This window comes from Colossoma macropomum, unplaced genomic scaffold (assembly GCF_904425465.1).
Source record: "Colossoma macropomum unplaced genomic scaffold, Colossoma_macropomum, whole genome shotgun sequence".
In the NCBI taxonomy this organism is placed as follows: domain Eukaryota; kingdom Metazoa; phylum Chordata; class Actinopteri; order Characiformes; family Serrasalmidae; genus Colossoma; species Colossoma macropomum.
Window position 1 is genome coordinate 24,943,828 of NW_023494803.1, and position 19,893 is coordinate 24,963,720.

At 37.8% G+C, this 19,893-nt stretch overlaps 1 protein-coding gene across 1 annotated transcript in view; it reads left to right on the forward strand.

Moving 5' to 3' along the window:
* The window catches only part of tmem63c (transmembrane protein 63C), a 53,138-nt gene that overhangs the window by 14,543 nt on the left and 18,702 nt on the right, over positions 1 to 19,893 (forward strand). Inside the window, exons 2-5 of the mRNA XM_036593941.1 lie at positions 10,543 to 10,781; positions 12,075 to 12,154; positions 16,982 to 17,069; positions 19,247 to 19,284. Coding sequence (XP_036449834.1) covers positions 10,590 to 10,781; positions 12,075 to 12,154; positions 16,982 to 17,069; positions 19,247 to 19,284 — 398 coding nt within the window. The 5' untranslated portion in view covers positions 10,543 to 10,589. The remainder of the gene's footprint in view (positions 1 to 10,542; positions 10,782 to 12,074; positions 12,155 to 16,981; positions 17,070 to 19,246; positions 19,285 to 19,893) is intronic.

Below are 19,893 nucleotides of genomic sequence, written 5' to 3' on the forward strand. Positions count from 1 at the left end.
ACTCAAGAAAGGCTTGTTAACCCTGTTGCCATACTAGGAATGTATTGATCATGATTTTTTTATGGCTGATTACGATTTCTTTACAGCCAAATTGGCCAATGGCCGATTTTTATGGACAGTTTTTAAAAGCCTTTTTTTAAACCCGAAGCTCACACTGTGTGGGCTAAATGAACACGTAAAATTCACTAGTACATTTCCAGCCCAGACCGATTGACCGATTACCAATCAACCATTCCATTTATGCTTCTCTGTTGTCTTTTACTATTTAAATGTATAAGCTATGGCTGCACGATATGGACAGAAAATTTGCCGTGTTGTTAGACATTATGATGTGAAATGTGATAAATTATAGTTTAAGTTTCCTACACGGTTTTAATGTGCAGAAATGTTAAGAAGATTTTTTTTAAATTTGGAGTGCTTTTCATTGATTTTGTTCCCCCCAACTTGATTTTAATGCTGAAGTTATTTGATAGCTAATAAGGCATGCCAGGATAACCACTTTTTGAAAAGCTTTATATTATTTGTGTATTTACTATCATTGATGTACCGTTAGTGGTTTAGAATGCTTAAAATTAGTTGATACTGATAAAGTCAGCTACCGCGAGAACAGTAGTGTTTGAGTTTAACGCCTTATCAGGTCTTTGTGATGTGTTTATCATGGAAACTCGTATCAATAAAACTTGAATTCATCATGCAGCCATAATAACAATCACATAATGAATTACATGTTTGTTCACTTTACATTCTGTGTATAACATGTACAACAGTAATTTTTTATTAATTTCAAATAATAAAATATTTTCTCTTCCATTTACAAACACAAACCCTGTATTGAATGAAGGCTTAGAATCTGTACTGTTTCAATCAGAAACAATTATTACTAAATTACACCGTGTGTTTTTGTCTTTGCTGGGAAAAACAGTAACTTCTAAAGGGTTAGTTAGTTCGGCTGGGTTTCCCATCTTATCATAAAGGTGATTCTTAAATGGTTCAGTAAGCATCACACTGAAAACTCGCTCTACCAGTTAAGATGACCTTGACACTAATATGCTTTTGGGAAATTGGGCCCTGATTAGTTGAATCAGGTGTGTTAGAGCTGGAAAAACACTACCATGTGCATGACAGAGGAATCAATGGGCTAGATAAAACTCTCACTGTCAGAATTTAAAGCTATTACTGCTCGTTCAACTGGCACAACAAACAGCAAACTGTGCTGAGTATTTGCAAAGTAACGTGTGTACTGAGTTTCCTCTCTCAGCTGCATATGCTCTGGAGGGATCTCCAATCGGGACTCAGCTCAGCTGTTGTTCTAGCACATTCAAACAGAGGCTGCTGCGTTGCTCTTTGTTCAAAATTCTGTTTATTTTTCTGGCTCCTCCTCTAGTGCCTAGGGGCAATCAGGATTGCACCTGTCCAGCTGCTCTTCACCACAGCCCTGGGGCTTTGCACTGTTCAATCTAGAACTACAATCAGAGGATGGTTTTTTGAGATACTGTCCTAGAGTTACTTTTGTTATCTGCTGTATCTACTATAAAGATGTAGGACAAGAACCACTATTGATTTATCCATAACTATCGATAATGGCCATGATAGCAGTAGGAAGAATTCATCTTAATTTTTTCTTTCTTTTCAGTATTGAGTGTTCCGCACTCTGGTCCTGGATCTGAAACTCTAGTCCAAAGCTCCACTCCTGGTTTTTACTTCATTTACACACACGACAGTGAGTTGTCCTGTGACACAGCATTTTTCAGAAACAGTTAAAAAAAGTTAATCGCCGACACACTGAAACTGTGTATGAGCTTTAAGCATTAAAAACGGAGAACAAACTACAGAAACATCCACGACCTCTGATGTCAAAGACACCATGGGTGTTAATGTGTATGTTTTTTAAATCTTTGACATAGAAATTATTTGTTTATTTATTTATTTATTAGTGTGAAAGGCGCTTGGGCTTTGCCAAAAACTGTCCTAGATATACTGAATATTACTGATAAAATTTGCAATTATTGATTATATCTTCAAGAACCAATACTCACAGTCCGCTGCAGCTTAGCTATCTTAGTTTCTATGCTTTCTTTAACATTAATTTTTAAATAAAAATCTTTTTAAAAAATCATGTATTAAATAATGTAATACTGAGCAGCCCGATATCGTTTTGAAAATTACTTCACCTCTGATTTTAATATTTGTTACTGCAAACATACATGTATGAGCTCCTTCTGGTGTAGGTTAATAGCAATATGCAATATGCTCGCTGGAGAAAATTCAGAGTGTAATGCACTCTAAAAAAGTGTTTCACACATGAAAAAAACTACGTTTTCCATCATTATAGCGGAGTCACTCTGGAGTTCAGCTATAGATGCCTTTGGAAAACAATGTAGAGTAATATTTTAATAATTTTCACAATTTAACTCTAATCAATCTAAACAACTGGGATACTTCAGCTGTACAGAAACTGCCAGACTCTGGGAAACCTGCAGCAGAGATATACAGGGTATACTCTATTATACTACATTGGGAATATTATACTACATTGTTTTGTATCCTATAATAAGTGTTTTAACAGTAAAAGTGAACAAAGCATGTTTACATGATTTAATATCATTTATCACGCTGTTCTCTGTCAGTTCTCTTTCCCAGTACTACGATTATCACATTTTAAACATCATCATCAGGTTACGATCATCAGCAGGACCCACCCTAGTCCCAGCCCTGAGCATATTATTAGAAGTATTATTTATTAAACTGAGATTTATACTAGGTAGTTCATTTTTAAATTGTAATACCTTTATGGATGCAATGAAGTACAGCATAAAGATGAATTTAAATTTCTGGTCGCAGTATTAATTTCAAATTATAATGTGGGCTTAAAATACACTACTCTACCAAAAGCACTGAGGCACTTTCTATTTTTGTATCAGTTTATTGGACAATTTTATTGCTACACTGAAATTTCTCTGTAAGACACACAGACACACACAGGAGACAAAGTTGGGGTCTAAGCACAGGGCCAGCCATTTAAACAACATCAGTGGATCAGGTAGAGGTTAAGTGCCTTGTTCTTTTGAACTGACAACCCTCTGGTCACTGGCACAGATGACCACTGAGCTTCTAGTTTGTCTTTTAAAAAAAGAAAACTGTAGGTTTTTTGAGGAGTACTCCTCATTACAGCAGTGAAAATGGCACAGGGTAAGAGTCTTTCAGGAAATATATGTTTATAGGGTGTTGTTGAACACAAATGTCACTACATACCATTATAGTACCATTGAAAATCCACAAAACAGCCATGTGCAGTACTGTGAAGAAGTGTTAGACTGGAGATGCAGTGAAGAAAATACTTGCCAAACAATCTAACCTCTCAAGGACGATGTTCATTGCTGCATTAATAAAGCATGAGTCAATGGCTATCCTGCCTTCATGTTATCTGAAATTGCTGGATATTGCTCCACAGTGTTTTAAGGCATTCCAGCAAGGCCTTCAAGGTTTTACATTTTGCTATAAAAGCAGGTTTATAGTGAAATGCCTGCTGTAATACATTCTCCATTATGTATAATACTTTAAGTAGGATCATTTTTGCCCAGTATGTTTTTACAAACAATTGTTAGTTCCAAAAGCTACATGGATAGAAGTAGGAATGCAAATTTTAGGCAGATTCTTCAGACTGTCATTGGTTGGGGATTAATAACCAGCAAGCCTAAAGGATCAAGGATGCGACCCATCAAAATATAAGTTTCATTTCAGCTTCAAAATTTCAGCTTCACTTCAAAAAGATAATTAAAAAATGAAAAAAATACAAAAGAAATTATGTATAATTTCATGTAATAAAAGTTGAAATGTATGATTTTGTATAGCCACCTCCTAAAAAGTACCCTATAAATGATAATTTTGCAAATACCTTGGGTTTAAATATACCATAACACAATCCTTTAAAACTGAAAACGTAATTGTTTTTTATATAGTTTTTCATGCCCTTCTGTATTTCGCAGAGCCAGGTGACAATTGTACCCTCATGTATATAATTCTAAATGTTCTTTAACTTGAATAATAAACCAGCCTATTCAAATAGGAACAGTTGTTTAGTCAAAATCAAATTGAATTAACAATATTTTAACTTATAGCACTGGTTGAACAGTTGTGTATTTGTTGGTTCATTAGTAAATCAATAAATCAATAAAATGCCTAAAATATTACTAATAAGAATATTTGAGTTATAAGAGTATCAGTAAGTGTGGGGTTTGGTGGAGTGATCTTCTCCAACTTTTCCACATTTTATATATGCTGGAAATTGAGAGCAAACATTCTCTCTGGCAACCATTAGTTCAGCAAACAGTGAGCAGGTGATTAAACATAGCATAGGCTTTTTGGGATAATTTGATTTGTGCCCCTGTGCGTGTGTGTGTGTGTGTGTGTGTGTGTGTGTGTGTGTGTGTGTGTGTGTGTGTGTGTGTGTGACAGTGAAAGAGTGGGAGACTTACAGAATCACTGACTCATGATCATCTGTGCTGGATTTGTGTTGGGCTTCTAGCATTTAGTGTCATGCGCTGCAGTATCTACAGTTCTTGTTGCAAAACGAGAGGGAACAAATCAGACTGTGAACATCAAAAAGCTATTTTAAAAGCATATGCAAATAAGCAAGGTCTTGTCCTGCTAGCCTGTTAGCTATGTATCTGTGCTGACTCACTGTGGGACCTTTAGATCTGAGTTTTGTTCAGATGAGTGGGAGATTTTTTCATGCATTGTTTTTTCTTGCACATATTTACACAGGGATGTACCTAAGTGCTTTGAGTTTGTCGTGCTGGTGTTAAGAAAGGTTCAAGTGTTGTAGCACAAATTAAAATGTTGTAGTACTGAAACTTCAAACTCTTTACAGTGGTATGCAAAGTTTGAACACCCCATATCAAATTGTCTAAGTGAAAATAACACACCCTCTACAGAGAACAAACTTAAATATGACATCTTATGCAGACTTTAGTGCACAATTTCTGTTTATCTGCTGAGTTTAACATATTGAAAGAAATAAATAAAATATAAAATATGCCATAACTTTTGCAAAGGGCACATGTTATGTTTTATTACTTTCCCTAATGTGTTAAATTCATCAAATAACCAGTAATTGTGCCTTAAAGTGTAAGTGTCTTCAAAAAAAGTATTAAACCCATTTAGTAGAATAATTTGTCATTTCAACTATGAAGAACAGAAGCAGAAAAATGTTCATTTTGTAAAATATGCAGAATTTATTTTCTCAGTAATAATTCAGATTCCACGCATGGGCACAAGTGCATCAATAAGCAGGATTTTGCATATAGTTGTTGTCAAATTTCAAAACAAAGTGAAGTTGGGGCTGGCCCAAGTAACTCTAATACTTAAGTATTTGTTTGTTTATTGTTTGTTTATTTACATCACTCTTTCAAACCAAACATTTTTATCATAAAACCAGAAGAAAAGGGCAGTTACATATCAATAGACGTGATATAGGCTTTAAAGAAATTGACATGTCCAGGTAACATTAGCCAAAGACCGAATACAGACCTGTTCCTCCTACACTTTGGCATATCTGCCTTTTTCTTTGAAAGACTGAAGAAAGCTAAGATAGTGAAAGATAATAAAATGGCAAATACACATTAATTTGTTTGGCTATAGTTTTGACTGTGGAACAACATTCAGGTGAAGAAGCTGAGTGTGTCCTCAGTTACTTGTTTACTCTCCACAGAGACAAACAGAGATACTAGGCTAGCTAATTGGTTTAGCTGATCCATTAAAGATATGCATGACAGGCTATCTATGCAAATTTAGTATAAAACACTGCCAAGTTGTCTATCCTGAACAAGATTTATGTTCGTCTATTGAAGTTATTTAACCCACAATGGAATTGAACTTTTACCCCTTAAGGTAGCACTGTAATCTAAACCAGGTACAAACTGACTACGAAAACACTTCACGACTGTATCATTGCTGTTATCTGAGTAAGCTGAAATTGAGACTCATCTGTCTCCATATCTGACATAATGTTACAGCACATCTGTCTCTTGGCCTCTTTGACACATCCATTGTAAAAAGACATGTCCGCATGTATAAAAAAAAACAATTTATTACAAATTGAAAACTGGAGTATTTTGATTAAGCATGTTATTGCTGTTGTGCAAAAACCTTGTAACTCCATTTTTTGCTGTTTTGTACTTTTTTATATAATGTCAGGTTAAACCCAAGTTACTTTTATCAAAATTTTGGAATGAATAGCCAATAGAAATGATCACTTCGAGAGAAAGCTTGTTACATTTACTTCCATTAAAAGTTAAGAATGTTTTTCTTTTCTTTTGTACAGTTACAGTTTTGGGGATTTAAGGTTTTATTCTGACGATATCTAAAACAAATGAACATACTTAAAGCTACACAATGTAAATTTTGGTCAAATTTAGAGACCTCAGTGATGGAAATGCGTAACCCCCACAACGTGCAGAAGACCGTTTTTAACATGTATTATTTATGGACTGCAACGAGCAAATAATTTTGATGTTTGCAAGCTCATTGAAAGACTATTCAAAGAGAACTTTGGATAGTATGTACATGAATTGTGTCCTGTTGTCATGATATCTTTATTAGTATAATGTTGATTTTGTCTTTCTTGTGGCTCTGTGTATGTATACAAAGACATATGACGTGGTCCAAAAATCCAACCCGATGTCTCTGACTTTTAAATTATCATTTCAGGCTTTAAAGGGTGAATCGCAGCAGCGCATAAACATCCAATTTTAGTGTTTATTTCCTCCTGACTCAGTATCACTAGTTCTTTCAATTTTAACAAAACAATATTAGAAATGTAAATATTATTGTTTTTAGGGGTACTATGGAGAAAGTGAGAAACTGCTATTCAGGCCATGCCAATTTACTACCTAAAGGTAAATCTCAGTGTCATCTAATGTGTATGTTTTAACTTAACCAATTGATCCAACAATTAAGGTCATGGTGTCTGAATCCAGAGATGTCTTTGGGCTAATTTTTTTTCAGCAGGCAAATGGTAGAATTCCAAGTTGTAGCTGGCTGTAGCCCCAAACTAAACAACATGCACATTATTGCAAGAACCTTTCTTTACAGGCATTCGATAAAGTTCAAATTACCTGATGGGCTACAACTACCATTAACACTAGAATGTAACCTGTGTTGCAGCTCGCACGGCTTAGGCTGTGGAGATGGCTGGGCAGTGGGGAAATGATTTTGTACATTTCCCACTGTTATCTTTTTTGTATTCACACAGAATTAACTTCTCAGAGCACAGGCGACTGTATTGTCGCATTGTACGGTCCTGCTATAGAACATTGTTTCCTCCTGTTCTGAACAAGCTTTTTTGTAAGTCAGTGGAGCTAAGCTTTATGCAATCACTGAATTAAAAGAAAGCCATTCTTCCTTTCATCATATCATACAGGCCATTTGCAGCGTGCAGTGAATGTGCTTAGACGAGGTTCTAATTCTAAATATTTGAGCATAGGTTAATAAGTGATAGATCAAGCTCTGTTGATGTAAAATCAGCATAAGGTTCATGATGTTATTTCCCAGATCTCACGCTGGCTGAGTCACCCTCAGAACGTGTGTGCTTCTAGCTGCAAGATGAGGCGATTGTATGTGTCTATAAAAGCAGCTCTGTTCGCTTTGCCATCCATGAGTTGTCACAAAAGTCCCCCAGAGAGCCATCTGACTGACATTTCAAACAACAGCAGGAAATGACAGGATCATTACAGTGACTAACACAAGCCTGTGTTTGGTTATCATCAAGTGTGCATCTGTGATCCCAGTGCCGCACCCCCACTCCCCATCTCTTCCTCATTAAGTGTCGTTATGATGGAGGGTAATATACATGGTCACCTTAAGGGTCCTTGGTCAGTGACAGACCTTTGTGACTGCAGCCTGGCTCATTGCTCAGAGTCAATTCTGGCTGCCACTCTCTGCTGCAGAGAGCAGAAAGGCTGTGCAGACATATTTGAACAGTATATAAATCAGTGTGTGCACTGTAAAAAAAATGTTCTCCAACTTACATTTTTAGGACTGCATCTAAGTATGGTCTACAAAATGGCGTTTAAATTGAGGGTACTGAGAAAAAGCAGTGAATGTGGTTAGAAGCTGAAATTGCTTAAAGGGCCCGTGTCGTGGAAAACTGGCTTTTCCACACTTTTATGAAATAATAGTGTCATTTAGTATAGAAACATGAGTAAAGTTTCACAATATATTACTCACTCTCTTGTCCATATAGTCTATGTATGCAAACTAAGCTACAAAACAGCCTGTTTTAACTCTTTCTGTGATCTCACAAAAAACAGTACACAAACATGTATCCATTTATTTGGCCTAAAGCATTTAACTCTGCTCATTCATGCTGAAGTTATATATAGTGTTCCAACCTGGATTGCTTTCCGAATGAGGCGCCGTACAGGGCAGTCAATCAGAACAGAGGTTACTGACTGCATTAAGCTGAGGCATCACTGGGATTCAAAGTCAGGATCTCTTGTCTTCCAGTGATCAGGCACCTACACAGTTGCACCACAGGTAGTTATTTTTATCTAAACACAAATGCTGTCTGTCTGAGCATGAGGGACTATTTAAGCACAGGTCTCACTGCTCTGAGTTGAGTTAATTCTCCTTTTCATTCTTTCATTGACACAGTAATTTAATCAGCTGTATGGATTCTGAATGGCACAACTATCTTACTACCTCCTGATTAAGAGATCAAGAGTTTGGATCCTGGCAGTGCCTCAACAGGCCATAGTCAGAATCCTGAGAGGAAATACAAATGTACACTTACTACAGTAAAGTAGTTGATCAGCCAAAACATGTTAAGTATCCAAAGGTTGCGAACCACAGATGATATTGTGTCTCAGATTATTGTGAGATCTCATGTTTAGAAATGGCCACATCTTAGGGGAACAATAGATGGAAATTTCAAACATAAAGAGCACAAATTTGCACAGTGTAAGATGTTTATCATTGTAGAGGGCAACTTGTAATATGTTAAATCACATATACCTAAAATGCCTATGTCTAAAGCTTTCCACAAGGGGCAGCTATTAGCATGCTGGTAGGTTTTATGCATTATTGAAAGAGAGGAAAGAGGCTCCTTCAATAAAGGTAAGCTTTAACTTGCAATATTTGCTGTAGGATGCACTGTAAAGCTGCCACATGCACAGGAAAAAATATGCTACTGCTCCCAGAACTACTATCAAATATACAAATGTTGGTACTTAAGCCACAGCTGCAATAAGCGCTATTATATACCAGTGTGGGAAGGTTAGTTTGGCACTAACGTAACTTTGCAAATCCTATAAAGGATACTCAGAAGCTACTTACAAACTGAAGGTTTAGGTTATGTAGATGACCCCAGGAAAGAAAATCACTAGGAAGGCTATGTAAGAATAGTTTTAATGTAATTCTACTAGTAATGACCTTATTTTAAAATGTATCTGTACCTGATTACTGCCTTTTTTACGGTTAGTTAGAGTTATAATCTTTAGTTACAAAACAGTCTAATACCAGAAAAACACAGTCATAACCAAACCAAGGGGAGAAAGCAAAAGGCAGAGATCAAACAGGCAAAAGTTCAGTACACAAGAAAACAAACTGGAATGCACAAGTAATTGCTTGGTAGCTCTGTAAACAGTGGCAATACCCTGCAAAGTCCCTACTCTAAAGCCCGGGCTTATAAGGCTAACTAAACAGGTCACATGACAGACTGAACAGGTGCAGATAATCAGTATTCAGGTAAGGCAGATGGATGATGAGTTGGACAGTCACATGATCATCCAAGGGATTCTGGGAAATGGAGTCTATGCTGGAGGGCTTATTATTATGACCTTTTTTGAATCCTAGTTGTGTAACGCTGTTGCATATATTCCATTTCCACCGAGTCTAATGCTATATATATATATATATATATATATATATATATATATATATATATATATAAAACTACTCTTTCAAGATTGGTTTCTCACTATTAAGCCTAGTGTGAAATTTGAGAATTCATGAACTTAAGTGAGTTGACTAAACTTAGCCAAGAGAGGATTATGGAGTAGATACTACTATGGCAACCAAAGACATGAATAACTCTAAGCAAGATATACATCAGCACACCAGTGTGTACTGCCCATAGTTTATTACCCTCGGTGAGACTTTCTCCTTCACATACATTATTTGACTGACCAGAGCCTCAAGGCCATACCATATGAAGAATTAATCAAAGCCCATACAAAATATACTGGAGAGCATTGTATTACCCTGGACCTTTTGTCTAGATCCGCACTCATTCATCTCTGTCTCTGCACTGACAACAGGTTATTGTTGTGTAATAAAACAATAGAGCACACACTGTCACAAAAAGTCCTTGAAAACCTGTTTTTTAGTTTTTTGTGTTTTTTTTTTGTACAATTTAAATGGTACACTTTCAGATGCTCTTTATGTGAACATGTAATGACAAATGAATCAATGTAATTGGGGCAAAATTATTTTTGTTGATCATTCCATTGACTTCTGTTTGTTGTTCATTTTCTTTCTCCTCAGTAATGCTTTGACAGTGTCCAGGCTTTGCTGAGAACCAGGCCATTGTCATGGCGGCACATTCTGATTTGTTGGGCACAGAGAAGCCCATGTTTGAGTCCTTGGAGCTGGACATCCTGGGTGTGGAGGAAAACAGCACAGTGGATAGGTGTTACCACTCACACTCACGCAGCAGTGTCCTGCAGGGCCTGCCCTTTGGAGGAGTGCCTACTGTCTTCACCATCAACCTCGTCCTCTGGCTGGTACAGTATGCCTCAACACAGCAGCTCTGAAATAGGCAGCAGCTTTCAGATCACTTCCTGAGGAAGAGCCAGTCTGTGTTTTTCTTCTGTTTTAACTCCATACACATGTGAGAAACACTGATTACTTCAATTAGGCACGTAAGGCACTGAAATAGGACAAAAATGTGAACTGGTTAGGGTGATCTTAGGGAATGGACTAGAAACCTGTGCTCAGTGAAGTGCAAATAGTGCAACAAAAATCCTTATTATGGTATGGATCAGGCAGATTATAACTTAATATCCTAATTCAGCTCTCTTACTTTGCTAATTTTGTTTATGCAGTTGTGGTCGATAAACATGTAATTATGTTTAGAATATGATTCAGTCATTGTTACTACATACTAAGAAAATAGTTTTTCTTAAAAAGTTCTTAATGGCATTATGGGATATATATATATATATATATATATATATGGGATATATATATATATATATATATATATAGAGAGAGAGAGAGAGAGAGAGACGGTTTTAATCTGTAAGTTAGCCTTTGTTATTCTTTACATTCCATGTACCAGCTAGAAAAAAATGAAAACAAATGCAGGGTCATTCTGCATACAGCTCTCCACATCTGAGATAAATGCACACTATAGTTATTTCTATAATCAATGGGACACTTTATTGGTTGGTATTCCTGGCCTGCAGCAGAAATGTTTTTAGTGGTTTTATGTTCAGGCTCCGTTGCCCAAGAAATGTCATCTGAGAGAGGCGGTGTATATGCGAGACCTGTTGCTGTGTTCTCATTGTCTTGTCATTGACTGCATTCCTGCTGGAGTCATTATGTGAACAGTGTGCATACTGACCTCAGTGCCTGTCAGTTTCCAAGACAACCACTCACCTCTCCTCTCTCTGCCCAAAGATATGGCTAATTATTACTGCTGCATGTGGGCCTAGCGAGCAGGAGGGCTTTCTGGGAGAAACGCTTTGTTCTCCTTTCTGTGTGTGCGTGTGCATGCATGTGCATATCGTGTAGAAGCATGAGGCCTTATTTGTAGATACCCAAAAACACTTCCAGAAATATTGCACTTTACACCAAATTAGAATGCCAGTTAAAGTTAAATTTTAATATTTAAAAGTTAAAGTTAATAAAAATTGTCAGTGCAGAAGGACATGTATAATTAAATGGTTCTTCTGGATTTTTCACACATAGGAAAAAGTGACAAAGTATAAACTGGTAGCACAGAAAGTGAAATGTTGAGCTGATGCTGATTTGTCATGTGGAAGTGTTCCATTCTGTCTGATGCTGTGTTGTAGTTCCTGTTGCTGGTTTTCTCCTGTCTGAGGAAGGCTGCGTGGGACTATGGGCGTCTGGCTCTGCTGATGGAGAATGACAGGTACTTCTGTTGCACTCATATTTAGGGATGCACGTATAGACACATGAAAAAAACGCTGTTTAGGACAGGCAGGTTGGATAGCAGCTAGTGGAATGTGCAACATGTCTTACAGTTGCAAACATACACACGTGGACAAAATTGTTGGTACCCTTCCGTTAAAGAAAGAAAAACCCACAATGGTCACTGAAATCACTTGAAACTGATAAAATTAATAATAAATAATCAATTAAAATCAATTAATGAAAATCAGACATTGCTTTTGAATTGTGGTTCAACAGAATAATTTTAAAAAACAAACTAATGAAACTGGCCTGGACAAAAATGATGGTACCCATAACTTAATATTTTGTTGCACAACCTTTTGAGACAATCACTGCAATCAAGCAATTTCTGTAACTCTCAGTGAGACTTCTGCACCTGTCCAGGGGTATTTTGGCCCACTCCTTGTGAGCAAACTGCTCCAGCTGTCTCAGGTTTGAAGGGTGCCTTCTCCAGACTGCATGTTTCAGCTCCTTCCGCAGATGTTCAATAGGATTTAAGTCAGGGCTCATAGAAGGCCGCTTCAGAATAGTCCAATGCTTTGCTCTTAGCCATTCTTGGATGTAGCTGTGTGTTATCCTGTTGGAGGACTCATGACCTGCGACTGTGACCAAGCTTTCTGACACTGGGCAGCACATTTCGCTCCAGAAATCCTTGATAGTCTGGAGATTTCATTGTACCCTGCACAGATTTAAAACACCCTGCGCCAAATGCAGCAAAGCAGCCCCAAAACATAACCGAGCCTCCTCCATGTTTCACAGTAGGTACAATGTTCTTTTCTTTGTATGCTTAATTTTTGCATCTGTGACCATGAAGCTGATGTGACTTGCCAAAAAGCTCCAGTTTTGTCTCGTCTGTCCAAAGGACATTCTCCCAGAAGCTTTTTGGCTTGTCAGTATGCATTTTGGCAAATTCCAGTCTCGCTTTTTTATGATTTGCTTTCAACAGTGGTTTCCTCCTCGGTCGTCTTCCATTAAGTCCACTTTGGCTAAAACAGCGACGGATGGTGCGATCTGACACTGATGTACCTTGACCTTGGAGTTCACCTCTAATTTCTTTGGAAGTTCTTCTGGGCTCTTTGGTTACCATTCGTATTATCTGTCTCTTCAATTTGTCATCAGTTTACCTCTTGCGGCCACATCCAGGGAGGTTGGCTACAGTCCCGTAGACCCTCTGAATAATATTTGCAACTGTAGTAACAGGAACATCAAGCTGCTTGAAGATGGTCTTATAGCCTTCACCTTTAACATGTTTGTCTATAATTTTCTTTCTAATCTCTTGAGACAACTCTCTCCTTAGCTTCCATGTTCAGTGTGGTACAAACCATGATACCAAACAGCACAGTGACTATTTTTCACCCTTTAAATAGGCAGACTGAGTGATTACAAGTTTGAAGACACCTGTGATGCTAATTACAGGACACACCTTAGTTTAACACGTCCCTATGGTCAAATTATTTTCAATCTTTTCTAGGGGTACCATCATTGTGGGTTTTTCTTTCTTTAACGGAAGGGTACCAACAGTTTTGTCCACGTGTGTACATGCAAGACTTTGCACAAGAACATACATGTAAGACTTCACACACAAGGAGCGATTTATACAAACATAGAGTAACATGACATTGGGATCAGTCTTTGGCCCTCTACTCTTCATCATCTTTATGTTACCCCTCAGTCAGATTATCTGCTGTCATGGACTTCATTTTCACTCTTACTGATGATATTCAGATCTATATCAGCACCAAAACTACCCCTAACCTGCCACCTTCTGCCCTAATGTCTTGTATTGAAGACCTCAGACAATGGATGAAGAGTAACTTTCTGAAACTAAGAGGGAAAAAATGAAACTTTACTCATTGGCCCTAAGTCTGTGATTGCAAATTCCTTCACACAAAACTTGGACGGTGTGACTGTTAAACCTTTAACAGAAGCCTGTAATTTAGGTGTACGTTTTGATCCTGTCCTTTCTTTCAAACCTCATATTAGGGCTCTGTTCAAAACAGCCTTTTTCCATCTTCGTAGTATTGCTCGTCTCCGCCCCTTGCTCTGTAGGAAAGATACTGAAACTGTGGTTCGTGCTTTTATATTGTCCCGCTTAGACTATTGCAACTACCTTCTCATTGGTGTCCCATACAAAACTATCCACCCACTTCAGTATTTGCAAAACTCAGCTGCTAGACTACTGTCTCACTCTAAAAAAATCAGCTCATATCACGCCTGTTCAAAGTCGCTTACGCTGATTATTTGTCCCACTTTGCATCCAGTTTAAACTCCTCCTGCTGACATACAAATCTCTGCATGGCCCAACACCAGCCTGTTTAGCCGTGCTCTTGCACCCCCACATGCCCTGGCTGAACAGGTGTTCTCATATAGGTTGTTTATCTGTCCCAAGACTGGTCACCGCTGGGGGCAGATCTTTCAGCGTCATGGCCCCCAAACTGTGGAACACATTACCACAATATCTTTGTGACTGTCCCTCACTTTCCTCCTTCAAAGCTCAGCTTAGAACCTACATCTTTTCTCAGCACTTCCATTCTTCTGCTTACTGTAGGTTTTTTGCCTGTGTAAAGCGACCTTGGGTATGAGAAAGGCGCTATGTAAATTAAACGTATTATTATTTAAGACACAAGTGAACGCAGTAATAGGAGAAACAATGACAGAGACAAGTTACAAATAAATACAGAAACGATGGATGAGAAGAGTAAAGCCGGAGCCAGGATGGGTGAAGCTGGAAAGTCTATGAATTAAGGCTAAAACCAATAGAACACCATAAAAATACAACATACCTCTATTATCAGTTCCAGTCAGTGCAACTGGAGGCATCTAACTCAACTAAATCACAGTTTAAACAGCTGTTCTAGTGCATTCAGGAATAGAAAATTCAACAAAAACAGTATAATAAGTATGGAGAAATTCTATTTAAGTGGAAGTACAGTACTGTGTAGAGATGTACCAATAAAACATGTTATATTGTATTGAATTGTATCACAGTGCATCATGTTGTATTGAAGAATTGTGAGTAGTATGTTAGCTTGGGGCTAACATTAGCTTGTAGCTAAAGCTTTAGATCAAGACAATAAAAAACAACTTTAGTTATGTATGTACTTTTATAATTTTAAATGCTCTAATAAACTGACAATGCCTCATTCAGTTACCGTCCTATAATAATAAACTGTCAGAATGCAACTGATTGACAAGAGAAAAAAAGAAAAATAAGATTTGTAACAGGGACTTTGAGGGTCTAAATGAAAACATTAGAAGTATGAATTTCTCTTGGAAATGTAATAGAGTAAGAATACAAAATACTTAGAGTAGTAAAATACTTAAATATTATAATAAAGTACAAATACTTAAATGTTTTCTGCACTTAACACCATACAGCATGCCTGCTTGCAAAGCACACAGTGCCAGAGCTCATCCACTTGGCTGGATTGAGTGAGATAATGGCACCATCTTGTGGTGAAGAGTAGTACTGCATTGATTTTGTTATGTTTGACATGCAACCGATCTGTTTAAACACAATACATATTACCGCATGCCATATTAGAGTCTGTGTGTTGTTTTGCAGTGGGAAATTCTTTAATTTTTCCTGTGTTGAGGTCTTAACAAGCATTGGATCTGATTTTACAAGTTGTGCCGCAATCCTTTACAGTCATTTGCAAATGTTCGGCACTTCTGCTCAAATTACATGTTTTATTGGTTGAAATTAAGTTAGCACATCCTCTACAGGGAATAAACTGCACTTTCAATGCACAATTATTATATATTTGCTGATTTTAGCTTCTTAGAAAACAAAATAAAATGTAAAATGTGTCCTGTGCATTTTTATGTTTAGTTTTTCCCAATATGTTAAATTCAGCAAATAAATATAAATTGTGCCAGAAATGCCATATTTAAGTGTGTTTCCTGTGGAGGATTTTCACTTAGAAAATCCACAAACATGTAATTTGACGAGGGGTGTTCAAACGTTTGCATACAACAGCATAGGATTAGCTTAAAAAGAAATTAAAAGTAATTTTGCACTATTTCTGTTGGTCAGCTGGAGCTTAAAAAAACAAGCAGTTGTGAGGTTTTCTTATGACATAGATGATATTTACTTATATTCATTCAGTCAGAGCTAATACATGTTTCTCAAAGCTCTAGTTTTTATTACTAAAACAACCATGTGCTATTATAGTGTGTAATATAGTAAATGAAATATATAATATTTAAACATTTCATGTATTCCTTCTATTTTCAGAACACAGTCTATAGGAAAAATACTTTTTACAACACTATCTCACACACTCCAAGACAAACACACACACAGTCTCTGTCTCACACCCTGAAGGATTATGGGTAATGTTTTGCTAATGGTTCATAACTCATGAGGCTCTGCTGGATATGAGGCACAGACACGCTCACAGCAGCTGTCCATGTACACAGTCTCCACTGCTGCACTCATTTCTGTCTCAACAGGACATGCTTTAAGGTGTGTGTGTGTGTGTGTGTGTGTGTGTGTGTGTGTGTGTGGTGGACAGATGCTGAGATTGGGTTCTGCTGCTTAGATTTCCACACTGTCTCACGACTCTGACAGCCATCATGACTTTGCTCAGTCATGCTGTTACTGCTCTAATAGGCTCTAGCATTACACTTTATTATCATCCCTGCTCCCCTTCGTGAACTGATAAAAGCCTTGATGTCAGACAGTGGTTTTATGTCCTTGTTGCTTGTACTGCTATTTAGGGGTCTCATAAAGTGCTTTCATTCTTACATTTATTGCTACATTGTTTTCTTCTGTTTGTCATAGCTTAACATCGCTTTTCTATGGAGAACAAAGTGAGAAAGAGAAGTCTCCTTCTGAATCGAGCCCCTCAGACTCTGAGACCAAAGACATGGTGAGAGCACACACACACACACAGCATACAAACACACACACAGCAACGCTCGTGCAGCAGAGTTACAGAGAGACAGCTGTGCTGTGTGGCACAAATCTGATTTTTGCCTTACAGTCATGTGCAAAAGTTTGAATCTATTTAGTTTTGTTGATTTTCCATGTGAAAACAAAGTCCTCACACATCCTCTACAGGGAACACACTTACATATGGCATTTTTTGCTGATTTAAATACAAATGCGCAGAAGTGTGTTTGAGGATGTGTATTTATTTTCACTCAGAAGATCAACAGTCACTTGACCAGAGACACCTAACATTTGCATACGACTGTAAAAAAGACACAAAAGGGAGTTTTTTTCGAGCTGTGGGAACACAACAGCCTGATGTTTTCCAATCAGATTTGAGCAACATTCATATGATCACTGTCAAAAGGAATACAAGCATCTCCAAAATGGCAACTGTACAGGAGAAGGCAAAGACGTTCTTTACTTTGAATGTAATGTGAAAAGATTTTATTTTAAGCAATTTTGGAACGTTTCTATTGGCCTATTCGTCATGAAATGTTCATACAGTATAAAGGGCAGCTGATTTTATCAACTTATATTAAAAAAAAAAGCTTTGATTTGACAGCGACAATATGTGGTCTTAGATCAGATACATATCTGGCATGTGGCCATGCAACTGTAGTAAGAAGTGCAATTGAATTTCACAGGCAGGGCCTTTCATGGCACAGGGTGCTTTCTGTCACACTAATAACAGACATGAGCCACTTACGCATGTGAACCACCCAGACAGAAATATTGGATCTGAGCACAGTTGGGCCGTAAGGCCTGTATTGTAAATGAAATGAGAACAAGCACAAATTGTTTGTTGTTATATTTAAGCATATCCGATACTCATTGTTATAACAGGAGTGCCTCTTCTGCTATCTTGCATCCTGCTAGCACACTCTTTCAGTGTATCTACCATATAAGATTGACTGGTGGTTACTTATGCATTATCAATAGATTTCACTATATGAGCCACCTGACAGTGCAGGCGCCCATTATTGGCCAAAACATAACATAGCGGTGGACACTGCTGTCCTTTCATCCCAGTGAAAACATAAGCTTTGCTCTCAGAGATATTAAACAGCATTCTCAGTCATTTTAGAATCAACTACAGTTCTGTTTATCATTGTACACAAAATTATTCTTACTTTTTTACACGTTCCTCCAAATTATTCGAAATCTGTGAAGTTGTAGAGTGTTAGTGTTATATAGAATCATCTAATACATGTTCAGTGCCATAAAAAAGTCCAAGACCAAAGATTCCAAAGTCCAAAGAGACCACCCTTTATTTATTTAGTTTCCAGTCAAAAACGGTCCTTAAGTACACTGTTTATTTTTCAGTGTCAAAACATAATAATAATAATAAGTATTTATTGTGTCTACGCTTTGCCTTTATTACGGCTTCCATTTCTTTCTGGTAGACTTTCTTTCAGGTTTTCAAAAAAGTCTCCAGAGATATTTTTCCCACACAGTTCAGTCTTAGAAGTTGGTGGCATAGAAGTTGGTGAAAGGATGGGAAAGGATGAGCAGAAACACCTGTGGATTTTTACAGATTTCTCAAACATGATTGTCACAGTTTTGGTGGTCTGCCAGGTCTTACACAGTTGTTAGGAGTCCCACTTATTTTCCTTTCACTTTCCCTTTCCTTTTGCAAGTGGCTTAGCTTGTATCTAGTCTGTGTCAAAATGAATAACTTGTACTTGGTTGTTTTGAGTGGAAATTAAAGATGGTCTCTTTCACATAGTACTGCATGTGCAACAAAACTGGTTTTATATTATGAATGCAGTGATTCCAAACTTTAAAATGGTAGTGTAAATCCTGGCGGTGGGGTACAGCTGCCTGTGTGTATTCACTATATGTGTCTCTCATGCACTGTGCCTTACTCTCCCTTTCCATTCTGACCACGTTCCTTCTTCTGCGTTTCTACTTGCATGACAGTTCAGTGCAGACTTCTCAGTGACATTACGTGACTTTACATAGTTCTTTCCGCGAGTCAGGCCCTGTGTGTTCTTCTTATAGGACAAATGGCTCAGACAGATGCTAAGCTAGCCAGACGCTCTGTGTGCTGCCTCTTTTATGTGTCCCAGACCTTTTTATGAACTCGTTGTCTTTCCTCCCCTCTCTTTATAGGGCTTCTGCTCCTGGCTCTCATCTCTCTACCACATGAAGTAAGTGTGCACTGGCGGCGGTGATGTCATCAGCCGGCGTCCGGCTCATTCGTGTTATATCTCATTAGGCAGAAAAAACAAACACAGGCCGAAGGTCTGTCGGGCTCGGCCAGGCTCACGGGCATGCTCCTAACCTTCCTTGTGCCGTAAAGCAGCCACTTCCTCTGTTCCCATGGTTTCCAGGATGTATTTTGCGCGGTTAGGCTGGCAAGACAGTGCCATATTTAGCCGGCTGCATTAGAACCTCCAAGAAGTCCCCAGTGATGGTGGTCCTGTCAGCAGGAGACAGAGAGGCCATGCTGTGAGCCCACTGGCTGTGTGTGGGGCGAGGGGGGGAGTGTGTTTCTGTATGTGTGTGCATATGTGCATGTGAATGCATGGTCTTTACATGTGTTTATTATCATAGATGATTATAAAGTGCAGCAAATATGTCTTATTTGGGATATAAGTAGAAAAGCCCACACACATACACACCACCAGCACAAAGCATTATTATACTGGTAACACTTTACTGAAGGAAAGAACGAAAGGCTACGTGAGAGCTAGTCCTTCATGACAGCTGACATCTATATAAACATTTTAAGGCTTATTCCAAAAAGCATCACAGGT